This window comes from Oncorhynchus mykiss, chromosome 9 (assembly GCF_057628025.1).
Source record: "Oncorhynchus mykiss isolate SJ-2025 chromosome 9, ASM5762802v1, whole genome shotgun sequence".
In the NCBI taxonomy this organism is placed as follows: Eukaryota; Metazoa; Chordata; class Actinopteri; order Salmoniformes; family Salmonidae; genus Oncorhynchus; species Oncorhynchus mykiss.
In genome coordinates, this window is record NC_143030.1 from 455,439 (window position 1) to 470,115 (window position 14,677).

A 14,677-nucleotide genomic window follows, 5' to 3' on the forward strand; every position below is an offset into this window, starting at 1 on the left:
GTGAGACCAACCCCAGGCTTCTGTACCTTTTAATAATATAATACCAATCAGGAAGTGAGACCAACCCCAGGCTTCTGGACCTTTTAATAATATAATACCAATCAGGAAGTGAGACCAACCCCAGGCTTCTGGACCTTTTAATAATATAATACCAATCAGGAAGTGAGACCAACCCCAGGCTTCTGGACCTTTTAATAATTTAATACCAATCAGGAAGTGAGACCAACCCCAGGCTTCTGGACCTTTTAATAATATAATACCAATCAGGAAGTGAGACCAACCCCAGGCTTCTGGACCTTTTAATAATATAATACCAATCAGGAAGTGAGACCAACCCCAGGCTTCTGGACCTTTTAATAATATAATACCAATCAGGAAGTGAGACCAACCCCAGGCTTCTGGACCTTTTAATAATATAATACCAATCAGGAAGTGAGACCAACCCCAGGCTTCTGGACCTTTTAATAATATAATACCAATCAGGAAGTGAGACCAACCCCAGGCTTCTGGACCTTTTAATAATATAATACCAATCAGGAAGTGAGACCAACCCCAGGCTTCTGGACCTTTTAATAATATAATACCAATCAGGAAGTGAGACCAACCTCAGGCTTCTGGACCTTTTAATAATATAATACCAATCAGGAAGTGAGACCAACCCCAGGCTTCAGTACCTTTTAATAATATAATACCAATCAGGAAGTGAGACCAACCTCAGGCTTCTGGACCTTTTAATAATATAATACCAATCAGGAAGTGAGACCAACCCCAGGCTTCAGTACCTTTTAATAATATAATACCAATCAGGAACTGAGACCAACCTCAGGCTTCTGGACCTTTTAATAATATAATACCAATCAGGAAGTGAGACCAACCCCAGGCTTCTGTACCTTTTAATAATATAATACCAATCAGGAAGTGAGACCAACCCCAGGCTTCTGGACCTTTTCTAGCCACTATGCTGCATCAGTTGGGCTATAGGTTCATTTTAGAGTAGAACATCTTTCCAAAAAGTCCCCAGAACTGAGCTTCTCAGTCCTTCTACATAAAAGTTATCCCTGGGAGTACCCCGGATCCGCTCGGCAACGGGACTGGAATTGATCAAACTCACAAATTGAATACATTTAATAAAATCCATCTTCTTTCCCTAAAATGCATTCTGGTCATTACTTTCTTATATGAAACAGGTTGTTAACTTAACGCACTGTGGATTCACTGAAGAGCTTTCATTGTCTTATCTCTGCACACACGGGTCTTGAAGGCGAGTTCGGCCATTTTATTCAGTCCCCCCCCCCCCCCTACCCCCTCCCCTCAAAATGAACATTATATTACAACAATCAAGTTACGACAACTTTAAATATGATTAAAAAGAATGAAAACAGAACCAAAACATATTTCAGTAACATGGATTACATTTGATACGGCTTTATATTCAGTGTTTTACTGAACCAAAAAACAGCCGGATCGGTTTCTGCTCCTTACGGAAATCGTCTTTAGTTTGGAGTTAGCAAGAGCACACAGACAGATCTGGGATCAGGCTAGTGGGCTTGACAATGACAACAATGGAGTTAGCAAGAGCACACAGACAGATCTGGGATCAGGCTAACAAAATATTTACATAAATGTTTAAACATGTTATCGTCATTACATCAATATTTGGTCCTTGGGTTCGCTCACAGTGGGGTGTCTGAAATGGCACCCTATACAGTGCACAGGGAATACACTGCCAATTCTGACGTTCCAATCTCTGACCCAATACACAACGCATCAGTCTCAAATGATGCCCTATTCTCCATGTAGTGCACCCCTATCCCCAACGCAGTGCACCCCTATCCCCTACGCAGTGCACCCCTATCCCCTACGCAGTGCACCCCTATCCCCTACGCAGTGCACCCCTATCCCCTACGCAGTGCACCCCTATCCCCTACGCAGTGCACCCCTATCCCCTACGCAGTGCACCCCTATCCCCTACGCAGTGCACCCCTATCCCCTACGCAGTGCACCCCTATCCCCTACGCAGTGCACCCCTATCCCCTACGCAGTGCACCCCTATCCCCTACGCAGTGCACCCCTATCCCCTACACAGTGCAACCCTATCCCCTACACAGTGCAACCCTATCCCCTACACAGGTGTGTTGGCCTGTAGCGTCCGTGCTGAACAACACCAGAGGTAGTAATGACCGAGCCTTCAGGAAGGTTTCTTTCATTACAAGCTACAGCCTGTGATCTGTGAACAGAGGGAGGGAGGGAGGGAGGGATAGAAAAATTGATCACTGGTCTCCAGTCCCATCCCCCTCTACCATGGGGTTGTTGTTACCACGAGGAGGGCAGAGACAGGCCCTCTACTGGTCTCTGTCCCCCATCCCCCTCTACCATGGGGTTGTTGTTACCACGAGGAGGGCAGAGACAGGCCCTCTACTGGTCTCTGTTCCCATCCCCCTCTACCATAGAGTATCTCTCACAGGGGTTAATGTTACACCATGCAGAGGGCAGAGAGACGGGCCAGGAGAACACACAGGGAACGGTTGCCATGACGTTGCGCTCCAGGAAGTTAAACACAGGGTTCCACCAGGTCCTTGACAGGTAGTTGTTAGAAGCCCCGCGTAGAGCCTGAACACAAAATGTAAAAATTGGTTTAGAATTGTTGTTTATTTTTAAAACCAATAAATATACATATTGAGGGGTTTATTTTCTAAAGGACAATCGTATAATAAGCCATTGGATTCCTAGAGACCGATGTAAATCATAAAGGTCAGAGTTCATCAGAGTCTGAACTAAAGAGAACGCTTTGAAATCAGTTGAGGCTGTTGTGTGACAAACTATCTATATTCACACAGCAACCATCATTACTAGACATTATGGTTGAGATATATATACACGTATGTATGTATACACACATATATATATATATATATCCTACCTCTGTGTGTGTGTGTGTGTGTATATAATTAACTATTTGGTAAAAAAAATAATAATAATAATAATACATACACACATATATATATATTTTTTTTTTTGACCAAATACTTATTTTCCACCATAATTTGCAAAGAAATTCATAAAAAATCCTACAATGTGATTTTCTGGATTTTTTTCCCCCATTTAGTCTGTCATAGTTGAAGTGTACCTATGATGAAAATTACAGGCCTCTCTCATATTTTTAAGTGGGAGAACTTGCACAATTGGTGGCTGACTAAATACTTTTTTGCCCCACTGTATATCCTACCTGTGTGTGTGTGTGTGTGTGTGTGTGTGTGTACACAAAGAGACACACACACACACACACACACACACACATACACTGCTCAAAAAAATAAAGGGAACACTAAAATAACACATCCTAGATTTGAATGAATTAAATATTCTTATTAAATACTTTTTTCTTTACATAGTTGAATGGGCTGACAACAAAATCACACAGAAATTATCAACCTATGGAGGTCTGGATTTGGAGTCACACTCAAAATTAAAGTGGAAAACCACACTACAGGCTGATCCAACTTTGATGTAATGTCCTTAAAACAAGTCAAAATGAGGCTCAGTAGTGTGTGTGGCCTCCACGTGCCTGTATGACCTCCCTACCTCCCCAGGCATGCTCCTGATGAGGTGGCGGATGGTCTCCTGAGGGATCTCCTCCCAGACCTGGACTAAAGCATCCGCCAACTCCTGGACAGTCTGTGGTGCAACGTGGCGTTGGTGGATGGAGCGAGACATGATGTCCCAGATGTGCTCAATTGGATTCAGGTCTGGGGAACGGGCGGCCCAGTCCATAGCATCAATGCCTTCCTCTTGCAGGAACTGCTGACACACTCCAGCCACATGAGGTCTAGCATTGTCTTGCATTAGGAGGAACCCAGGGCCAACCGCACCAGCATATGGTCCCACAAGGGGTCTGAGGATCTCATCTCGGTACCTAATGGCAGTCAGGCTACCTCTGGCGAGCACATGGAGGGCTGTGCGGCCCCCCAAAGAAATGCCACCCCACACCATGACTGACCCACTGCCAAACCGGTCATGCTGGAGGATGTTGCAGGCAGCAGAACGTTCTCCACGGCGTCTCCAGACTCTGTCACGTCTGTCACATGTGCTCAGTGTGAACCTGCTTTCATCTGTGAAGTGCACAGGGCACCAGTGGCGAATTTGCCAATCTTGGTGTTCTCTGGCAAATGCCAAACGTCCTGCACGGTGTTGGGCTGTAAGCACAACCCCCACCTGTGGACGTCGGGCCCTCATACCACCCTCATGGAGTCTGTTTCTGACCGTTTGAGCAGACACGTGCACATTTGTGGCCTGCTGGAGGTCATTTTGCAGGGCTCTGGCAGTGCTCCTCCTGCTCCTCCCTGCACAAAGGCGGAGGTAGCAGTCCTGCTGCTGGTTTGTTGCCCTCCTACGGCCTCCTGATGTACTGGCCTGTCTCCTGGTAGCGCCTCCATGCTCTGGACACTACGCTGACAAACGTGGCAAACCTTCTTGCCACAGCTCGCATTGATGTTCCATCCTGGATGAGCTGCACTACCTGAGCCACTTGTGTGGGTTGTAGACTCCGTCTCATGCTACCGCTAGAGTGAAAGCACCGCCAGCATTCAAAAGTGACCAAAACATCAGCCAGGAAGCATAGGAACTGAGAAATGGTCTGTGGTCACCACCTGCAGAACCACTCCTTTATTGGGGGTGTCTTGCTAAATGCCTATAATTTCCACCTGTTGTCTTTTCCATTTGCACAACAGCATGTGACAGCATGTGACATGTGACATTTATTGTCAATCAATAAGTGGACATTTTGATTTCACAGAAGTGTGATTGACTTGGAGTTACATTGTGTTGTTTAAGTGTTCCCTTTATTTTTTTGAGCAGTGTGTGTGCGGCTCATATACATATATATATATATATATATACACACACTACCTGTGTGTGTGTATATGGGGCGGCAGGGTAGCCTAGTGGTTAGAGAGTTGGACTAGTAAGTTCAAATCCTCGAGCTGACAAGGTACAAATCTGTCGTTCTGCCCCTGAACAGGCAGTTAACCCACTGTTCCCAGGCCGTCATTGAAAATAAGAATTTGTTCTTAACTGACTTGCCTGGTTAAATAAAATAAAAAATAAAAATAAAATATATATATATATATATCTTACCTGTGTGTGTGTGTGTATATATGTATCTATCTTACCTGTGTGTTGGCCATGGTGTGATACCACCAGAAGAGGCGTGATGTAACAAAGTAGGCAAAGACAACATCAATGCTGTAATGCTCATGACCAATCAGGATACAGATCACGCCCACAACACTGAGCAACCAGCACAACCACACGTACCACCACATCTTCTTGGGGGAGTCTGAGGAGGTAAACAAATTAACGTAGTTACAACACAACCTCATGTGTCAAATTGTTTTTGCCACCCATTTTCCCCCAATTCAAAATACACTTTTCAGAGCCTCACAGGACTGGTAAATATATGACATGATCAAAAGTATGTGGACACCTGCTCATAAAACATTTCAAAATCATGGGAGTTGCTGCTATAACAGCCTCCACTCTTCTAGGAAGACTTTCCACTAGATATTAGAACATTTTTGTGGGGACTTGCTTCCATTCAGCAGGCAAGTCAAGTTCTTTCACACCAATCTCGACAAAACATTTCTGTATGGACCTCGCTTTGTGCACGGGGACATTGTCATGCTGAAACAGGAAAGGGCCTTCCCCAAACTGTTGCCACAAAGTTGGAAGCACAGAATCATCTAGAACGGTCCCAGGTTAGAGAGACTACAGCCGCCGGACCCGGTCCCAGGTTAGAGAGGCCCCCCGACCCGGTCCCAGGTTAGAGAGGCCCCCCGACCCGGTCCCAGGTTAGAGAGGCCCCCCGACCCGGTCCCAGGTTAGAGAGGCCCCCCGACCCGGTCCCAGGTTAGAGAGGCCCCCCGACCCGGTCCCAGGTTAGAGAGGCCCCCCGACCCGGTCCCAGGTTAGAGAGGCCCCCCGACCCGGTCCCAGGTTAGAGAGGCCCCCGACCCGGTCCCACTAGAGGGGTGGCCTCCTTTCTGTAACACTTCTCTATTTCCTTAATAAAATAAGAATCTAATTTCTTACACTAAATAAACAGGTATGTCATTGTGAGGGTTACAGAGAGTGTGAGTGTGTGTGTGTGTGCGTACGTACACTCTTGGATAAACAGGTATGCCAGTGTGAGTGTTACAGTGTGTCCACTGTAGAGGAAGTCTCCACACATGAGGTGACCCCCGGTGATTGACAGGCCTCCTCCACTAATCAGACCCAGGATACGCCACACCATCCCTTCAGAGTCACCATAAAGCTAGGAGGGGGGGGGGGGGGTAGAGTTAATTTTTCAGTTTTTGATTTGTTAAAAAAGTTTGAAATATTCAATAAATGTCGTTCCACTTCATGATTGTGTCCCACTTGTTGTTGATTCTTCACGAAAAAATACAGTTTTATATCTTTATGTTTGAAGCCTGAAATGTGGCAAAAGGTCGCAAAGTTCAAGGGGGCCGAATACTTTCGCAAGGCACTGTATATCTCACAATCTAATTTAGAAGCATTAAGGTGTCTCTGGAATAGAACGCGTGACTAAAACTAAATGTAGACATATATACATACTAAACAATTATATAAACAAACATGTAAAGTGTTGGTCCCATGTTTCATGAGCTGAAATAAAATCTCAGAACTGTTCCATGAGCACAATTATTTTTTCTTCCTCTCCAATGTTGTGCACAAATGTGTTTCCATCCCCGTTAGTGAGTATTTCTCCTTTGTGAAGATAATCCATCCACCTGACAGGTGTGGCATATCAAGAAGCAGATTAAACGGCATGATCATTACATAGGTGTACCTTGTGCTGGGGACAATAACAGGCCACCCTGAAATGTGTAGTTTTGTCCCACAGCCCAATGCCACAGATGTCTGAAGGTTTGAGGGAGTTTGCAATTGGAATGCGGACTGCAGGAATGTCCACCAGAGTTGTTGGCAAATAAATTAATGTTAATTTCTCTACCATAAGCCACTTCCAACACCGTTTTAGAGAATTTGGCAGAACGTCCAACCGGCCTCACAACCGCAGACCACGTGTATGGCGTCGTGTGGGCGAGCGGTTTGCTGTTGTGAACAGAGTGCCCCATGGTGGTGGTGGGGTTATGGTATTGGCAGGCATAAGCTACGGACAACGAACACAGTTGCATATTAGATGGCAATTTGAATGCACAGAGATACCGTGATGAGGTCCTGAGGCCCATTGTCATGCCATTCATCTGCCACCATCACCTCATGTTTCAGCATGATAATGCACGGCCCCATGTCGCAAGGATCTGAACACAATTCCTGGAAGCTGAGAATGTCCCAGTTCTTCCATGGCCTGCATACTCACCTGACATGTCACCCATTGAGCCTGTTTGGGATGCTCTGGATGGACGTGCACGACAGCGTGTTCCAGTTCTCACCAACATCCAGCAACTTCACACAGCCATTGAAGAGGAGTGGGACAACATTCCACAGGCCACAATCAAACAGCCTGATCAACTCTATGTGAAGGAGATGTGTCACGCTGCATGAGGCAAATGGTGGTCACACCAGATACTGACTGGTTTTCTGATCCACACCAGATACTGACTGGTTTTCTGATCCACACCAGATACTGACTGGTTTTCTGATCCACACCAGATACTGACTGGTTTTCTGATCCACACCAGATACTGACTGGTTTTCTGATCCACACCAGATACTGACTGGTTGTCTGGTCCACAGCACTACCTTTATTTTTAAAGGTGTCTGTGACCAACAGATGTCATGTGAAATCCATAGATTAGGGCCTAATTTATTTATTTAAATTGACTGATTTCCTATTATGAAATGTAACTCAGTAAAATCTTTGAAATTGTTGCATGTTGACTTCATATTTTTTGTTCACTATAAATGCATTTCTGTAGATTTCAAAATATATTTTACAAAATGGTGCCCCATCAGTCATCTAGTCTCTATGTGAATCATGAATCATCATTTGGTTCCTGCCTTTCTAGGGAGTTTTTTCTAGCCACCCCTCAGAGCCTGGTTCCTCTCTAGGTTTCTTCCTAGGTTCTGGCCTTTCTAGGGAGTTTTTCCTAGCCACCGTGCTTCTACACCTGCATTGCTTGCTGTTTGGGGTTTTTAGGCTGGGTTTCTGTACAGCACTTTGAGATATCAGCAGATGTACGAAGGGCGTTATAAATACATGTGATGATCATTGTGTACCTTGGGAGCGCAGGTGAAGTGTTTGCCAGGGACAGGTAGCGTGGTGATGTACATGGTGACACAACGGTACATGTACAACGTTCCGATCATGAAGAAACACCTCCGACCAATGATGGACCTGGAGGGGGAAGTCACCACAATTAGAACAGCAGTCTAAACCAAGTCACCACAATTAGAACAGCAGTCTACACCAATAGCCTTGCAGATAGCCTTGCAGTCTACACCAATAGCCTTGCAGTCTAAACCAATAGCCGTGCAGTCTACACCAATAGCCGTGCAGTCTACACCAATAGCCGTGCAGTCTACACCAATAGCCTTGCAGTCTACACCAATAGCCTTGCAGTCTACACCAATAGCCGTGCAGTCTACACCAATAGCCTTGCAGTCTAAACCAACAGCCGTGCAGCCTACACCAATAGCTGTGCAGCCTACACCAATAGCCGTGCAGCCTACACCAATAGCCGTGCAGTCTACACCAATAGCCGTGCAGTCTACACCAATAGCTGTGCAGTCTACACCAATAGCTGTGCAGTCTACACCAATAACCTTGCAGTCTAAACCAATAACCTTGCAGTCTACACCAATAACCTTGCAGTCTACACCAATAGCTGTGCAGTCTACACCAATAGCCGTGCAGTCTACACCAATAACCTTGCAGTCTACACCAATAACCTTGCAGTCTAAACCAATAACCTTGCAGTCTACACCAATAACCTTGCAGTCTACACCAATAGCTGTGCAGTCTACACCAATAGCCGTGCAGCCTACACCAATAGCCGTGCAGTCTACACCAATAGCCGTGCAGTCTACACCAATAGCCGTGCAGTCTACACCAATAGCCGTGCAGTCTACACCAATAGCTGTGCAGTCTACACCAATAGCCGTGCAGTCTACACCAATAGCCGTGCAGTCTAAACCAATAGCCGTGCAGTCTAAACCAATAACCTTGCAGTCTACACCAATAGTCCAAAAACACAGTTCAGTCACAGTGGTTTTATAACAACGTATACAGACATAATATAACATTTAAAAATGTCTATTCCTTTGAAAAACGTTTGTGAGTGTAATATTTAAAGGTCTATTGTTTATTTAATTTTTTTCCACTTTGCTTTTGTCAATGTAAACATGCGTTTCCAGTGCCAATAAAGTTATTTGAATTGAAAAGAAAGTACTTGTGTTTGAGGAACAGCCACTGTATGAACCAGAGTCCCACCAACACCATCCCGTTGACTTCGGTGACCGTAAACGCCCACGGTACACGGTCCACATAGTCAAAGAATTTATCCGGTAACGGGGGACTGACCGATTTATCCGGTACCCGTTCGTGTACGACGGTGATGATGACGGTGGTCAGGATGAGGTTGAATAACGCGTACACAAACGCCACCCCTGTTTTCCACCATTCCCGCGGCAACCGGTTGCCGCGGCCTTCCGGTACCGAAATCTTGACGTAGTCACTGTGTTTCCGGAGACCGTTGCTAAGCGACCGGATCAGTCGGCTGGATTTGCCGCTGGTCCGTCGGTCGTCCTGGTTATGCTTGGACTTAGTGTTAGGGATGTGGTCCGTTATCGTTGATGACGAAGGGTTGCCGTGAGGGTTGCCGTTGGAGACGATGTGAGGAGCTGGTGGCGGCGGCTGGGACTCCATTGTCACGGAGACCTCAAAGTGGGAGTGGCCTCCAGTCGGTCTCGCCTCGTTTTCGTGCATCAGTTCTGGGGTGGATATTTTGAGACACTCAACCGGCCAATCAGCAGGCTCCAAACATGTCCTTTAACCAATCAGCAGTCTCCAAAAACAAATATATAATCCAGAAACTTCCAGCAAGGTGTGACCTCCGACCTCCGATAATGTTTGGCGGGTTAGAGGTACCTGATCAATGTGATCAATAATCCTATCAGCTCTGAGGTCATCAACAATGTCAGAGACCTTTGGAAACACCTGGAAAACACAAATACACAGACATCAGAGACTGTCCAGGAGACGAGAACCTGTTTCTACCTGATCAACTAAAAGGAACTGAAATGTACAAAGAGGAGGAAGGGGTGAAAACCTGTTTGACAGGCTAGCTAGCTCAGGAGGCTGGTGAGGACGGGCTCGTGGTAAAGGCTGGAGCGGAGTCAGTGGAATGGGATCAAACACATCAAACACATGGTTTCCATGGGATCAAACACATCAAACATGTGGTTTCCATGGTTTTCATGATTTGATGCCGTTCCATTGGCTCCGTTCCAGACGTTATAATGAGCCGTCCTCCCCCCCAACAGCCTCCACAGACACACAGAAAGACAGGCTGTTTTCAGAGCTCTCGGGGGCAGTTTCGCCAGACACATTTTAAGCCTAGTTCTAGGATTGTGAACTTATTTAAAATGCTTTTTTAGACCAGGACTGGACTGATCTGTGTCTGGGGAAACCAGCCATCAGTGGTCAGAGAGGACAGGCAGGTAACAAGGTGTGTTCTCTTCTACCTGCACTCTCTGTACAGTCACACTCAGTCAACACAGGTGAGAAATGTTCCGATCCTACCTGTAGGAATGTTGGTTTTGACTCAGAGAAACCAGAGAGAGAGAGAGCGCAGAGAGAAAGAGCCACACCTTAACTTCACACACACACACACACACATTCCTCACTCTTTAAACCACAGGTGATTTCACACACACACACACCTCTGTGTGCTTTAATAGTCTTGTTGACGCAGGACAATGAGGAGTTCAGACTGCTACAACAACTGGCAGGATGGAGGGAGGGATGGAGGGGTGGAGGGAGGGAGGGGTGGAGGGAGGGAGGGATGGAGGGAGGGGTGGAGGGGTGGAGGGAGGGGTGGAGGGGTGGAGGGAGGGAGGGATGGAGGGAGGGAGGGGTGGAGGGAGGGAGGGGTGGAGGGAGGGAGGGAGGGGTGGAGGGGGGAGGAAGGGGTGGAGGGAGGGGTGGAGGGAGGGAGGGATGGAGGGGTGGAGGGAGGGGTGGAGGGGTGGAGGGAGGGAGGGGTGGAGAGGGGGAGGAAGGGGTGGAGGGAGGGGTGGAGGGGCTATTCATAGAATGTGAATCCCAATGCAATCCTCTAAAACAATTACATTACCTAGGTAACTAAACAACACCGTTACGTAACACACACAGTGTTGGAGGAAAGCATATTGAGTGAGTGACTGAGTAAGTGACTGAGTGAGTGAGTGACTGAGTGACTGAGTGAGTGACTGAGTGACTGAGTGAGTGTACTCATGCTACAAATCCTCTTTCTCCATATCATATCTGGCCTGCGTGTTAATGTGTGACTGACCCCCCCTCTAACCGTCTGTCTTCCTCCCATGCATCTAATATAAACCGTCTTTATCTCATTACTCTTGTATAGGGTTGCAAACTTGAGGCAATTCAATTCTAGGTCTTGTGGTATATTATGATATATTATATATATATTCTGATTAAACTGTCCCCAATTCTAGGTCTTGTGGCATATTGTGGTTAAACTATCGCCATTCAATGGAAGTGCAACCCTCTGCATGCACAGTGCTTTCCTCCATCACATTGTACAGCTGATATATGAAGCATAAATCAGTTAAATTAGGCAGTGAACGTGAACCCTGAAAGAGTCCTGGATCTAGTTGTCAGACAAGTCCCCAAGTTGGCCCTCTGTTGTTGTCTGTATCCCTAGTGATATTGGCCCTCTGTTGTTGTCTGTATCTCTAGTGATATTGGCCCTCTGTTGTTGTCTGTATCTCTAGTGATATTGGCCCTCTGTTGTTGTCTGGATCCCTAGTGATATTGGCCCTCTGTTGTTGTCTGTATCTCTAGTGATATTGGCCCTCTGTTGTTGTCTGTATCTCTAGTGATATTGGCCCTCTGTTGTTGTCAGTATCTCTAGTGATATTGGCCCTCTGTTGTTGTCTGTATCTAGTGATATTGGCCCTCTGTTGTTGTCTGGATCCCTAGTGATGTTGTCTGTATCCCTAGTGATATTGGCCCTCTGTTGTTGTCTGTATCCCTAGTGATATTGGCCCTCTGTTGTTGTCTGTATCCCTAGTGATATTGGCCCTCTGTTGTTGTCTGTAACTCTAGTGATATTGGCCCTCTGTTGTTGTCTGTATCTCTAGTGATATTGGCCCTCTGTTGTTGTCTGTATCTCTAGTGATATTGGCCCTCTGTTGTTGTCTGTATCTCTAGTGATATTGGCCCTCTGTTGTTGTCTGTATCCCTAGTGATATTGGCCCTCTGTTGTTGTCTGGATCCCTAGTGATATTGGCCCTCTGTTGTTGTCTGGATCCCTAGTGATATTGGCCCTCTGTTGTTGTCTGGATCCCTAGTGATATTGGCCCTCTGTTGTTGTCTGGATCCCTAGTGATATTGGCCCTCTGTTGTTGTCTGGATCCCTAGTGATATTGGCCCTCTGTTGTTGTCTGGATCCCTAGTGATATTGGCCCTCTGTTGTTGTCTGGATCCCTAGTGATATTGGCCCTCTGTTGTTGTCTGGATCCTTAGTGATAGTGATCATCTTGTTGTCTGGATCCCTAGTGATATTGGCCCTCTGTTGTTGTCTGGATCCCTAGTGATAGTGATCATCTTGTTGTCTGTATCCCTAGTGATAGTGGCCCTCTGTTGTTGTCTGCTTGATTTACAGCATCAAGGTAAATGACTCCATATTTTCATATGGATTGGACACTACGTCTACTGTCCGGATAGACTATTGCAGCAACACCAAAGGCTCTTCCTAATAATGATTCTGGATATTATCATAGCCCTGAGAAATCACCCCCTTGGTCACTTTGTGATGACAAAAACAGCAATGGTGAGATTAATGCTACCACTATTCATGGGTTTATTATGTGTGCCTGTGTTGGGCACATAGAAACATCACCAAGAAACCAATCTATATAGTCAGGCAATGTCCACATTATTCCCTCATAGTTTAGAATGTTTAGAAGAACTAGAATGCCAATTAGAATATCAATTAGAATGTCAAAAGACCCGAGTTCCCAAGTTGTGGGTTGGATGACCATTCAAATAGTTCCCAGTTGTTTTGAACGCTCGGAATTCGGAGATGACCGAGTTCCCGGTTGTCTTGAACGCGGCATCATTCACACGCCACAGTCAAAGGGAGAGGAGTGTAAACATAACGCAAACCGGTTACAGTTTAATTAAGAACCAAACAAAACAAAACCAGAGTTTCTATTGGACACATTCAGCTAGGTCCCTCCCCGTGGCATTCCGTTTTGCAACATAATCGGCGTAATGGAACAGGCTCAAAGTAAGCAACCCTTCTCGCCGCCATCATCACAACATACGGGTATATAACAAATATTATCATTCTCACCGGGCGATAATAACATGAAGGATTTACGTAGGTGAAATATAAGTTAGGAGTCCTCTGTGTTTAAGTACTGGAAATAGTTAAGTCTTTAATATTAACTGGATATTCGACCCGCAAAGCCAGTCGGAAGCAATTCACCTGTTGAAAGGTGAGCTATGGCGACCGACAACACCTTCTCTAACTCTTAAAACTTTTTACCTGCGCTCTTAGGGAAATGAAACCAACAAACGTTCTCAAGTTAGGCTAATTAAACAATGTATCCCCACATAAAAAAAAACAGCTTACCTGTGTTCAGTAACGTGAAAGTTCGAAACAAGTCTGTGACCTTTTTTGTCTTCCTCCTCTGTGTTGAGTTGTCTTCTCTTACCTTGGGTGTGTAAATCACAGCTCCCCTCCTGTCAGACAAGACACGCCCTCTTCAGCAAAACACGCCCCTATAGCTTCCTATTACATTTGATACATTTTCAAAACTATTCAGAATGTGCATTTCTATATATATATTTTTTTTTATAATAGCCCAATTTCATATAAAAAGGTGTCGATTAAATTTAAAGGTCTTTAAAAAAAAAAGATTGCAGATAACTGGTTCTCCCGGCCCAAATAAGGTACACCAAGGCCACTCCCCTCTCAGTGAGTCACTTCTCGTTAAACGATCCGCCCGTTCCAGAACGTTGTTGAAGCTCGAGCTCAAATGACTCACCGTCATCATGAGGGACTGTCTTGTCCCTGACTCCGGGGCATAATATAAGTCACTCAGATCAGCTGTTTAGTTAACGTTTCACCTCAGCTCTCTAATTTAGTTTCAGATGAGGCTACCCCCGTGACTGACTGGACAACACCATGAGTCCAAATGGAACCCTATTCCCTATATAGTGCACTACTTCTGACCTGAGCCCTATGGCACCCTATTCCCTATATATAGTGCACTACTTCTGACCAGAGCCCTATGGCACCATATTCCCTATATATAGTGCACTACTTCTGACCAGAGCCCTATGTAGGGTGCCATTTGGTAATAACTCATTTCCAGTAAATAACCAACAACTCTGTGTGACACATCCTGACCAGCAGCCCACTCCCAGGTTATAATGACAGAATAACATGAGGAGGAGTCAACTGTTGTTCTTATTGGTTGTTGA

General features: G+C 45.7%; 1 protein-coding gene across 1 annotated transcript; it reads right to left on the minus strand.

The window, feature by feature from the left end:
* Positions 1-877: 877 nt before the first annotated feature.
* LOC149980686 (phosphatidylcholine:ceramide cholinephosphotransferase 2-like) lies at positions 878-13,946 on the minus strand. Its single transcript, XM_090183230.1, has 6 exons — positions 13,824-13,946; positions 9,411-10,177; positions 8,239-8,356; positions 6,157-6,310; positions 5,169-5,335; positions 878-2,610 (listed from the first exon to the last, which is right to left on the minus strand). Exons 2-6 carry the CDS (start codon positions 9,944-9,946, stop codon positions 2,416-2,418), a joined length of 1,170 nt encoding a protein of 389 aa, XP_090039356.1. The 5' UTR covers positions 9,947-10,177; positions 13,824-13,946; the 3' UTR covers positions 878-2,415.
* Between the last annotated feature and the right edge of the window lie 731 nt (positions 13,947-14,677).

Coding starts and splice junctions, on each gene's coding strand:
- LOC149980686 (XM_090183230.1), bottom strand. CDS start 9,946: ATGCACGAAAACGAGGCGAGACCGACTGGAGGCCACTCCCACTTTGAG. Junction 5,336..6,156: donor ATACCTGTTTATCCAAGAGT/GTACGTACGCAC, acceptor TTACCTCCTCAG/ACTCCCCCAAGAAGATGTGG. Junction 2,611..5,168: donor ACACCATGGCCAACACACAG/GTAAGATAGATA, acceptor TTTTGTGTTCAG/GCTCTACGCGGGGCTTCTAA.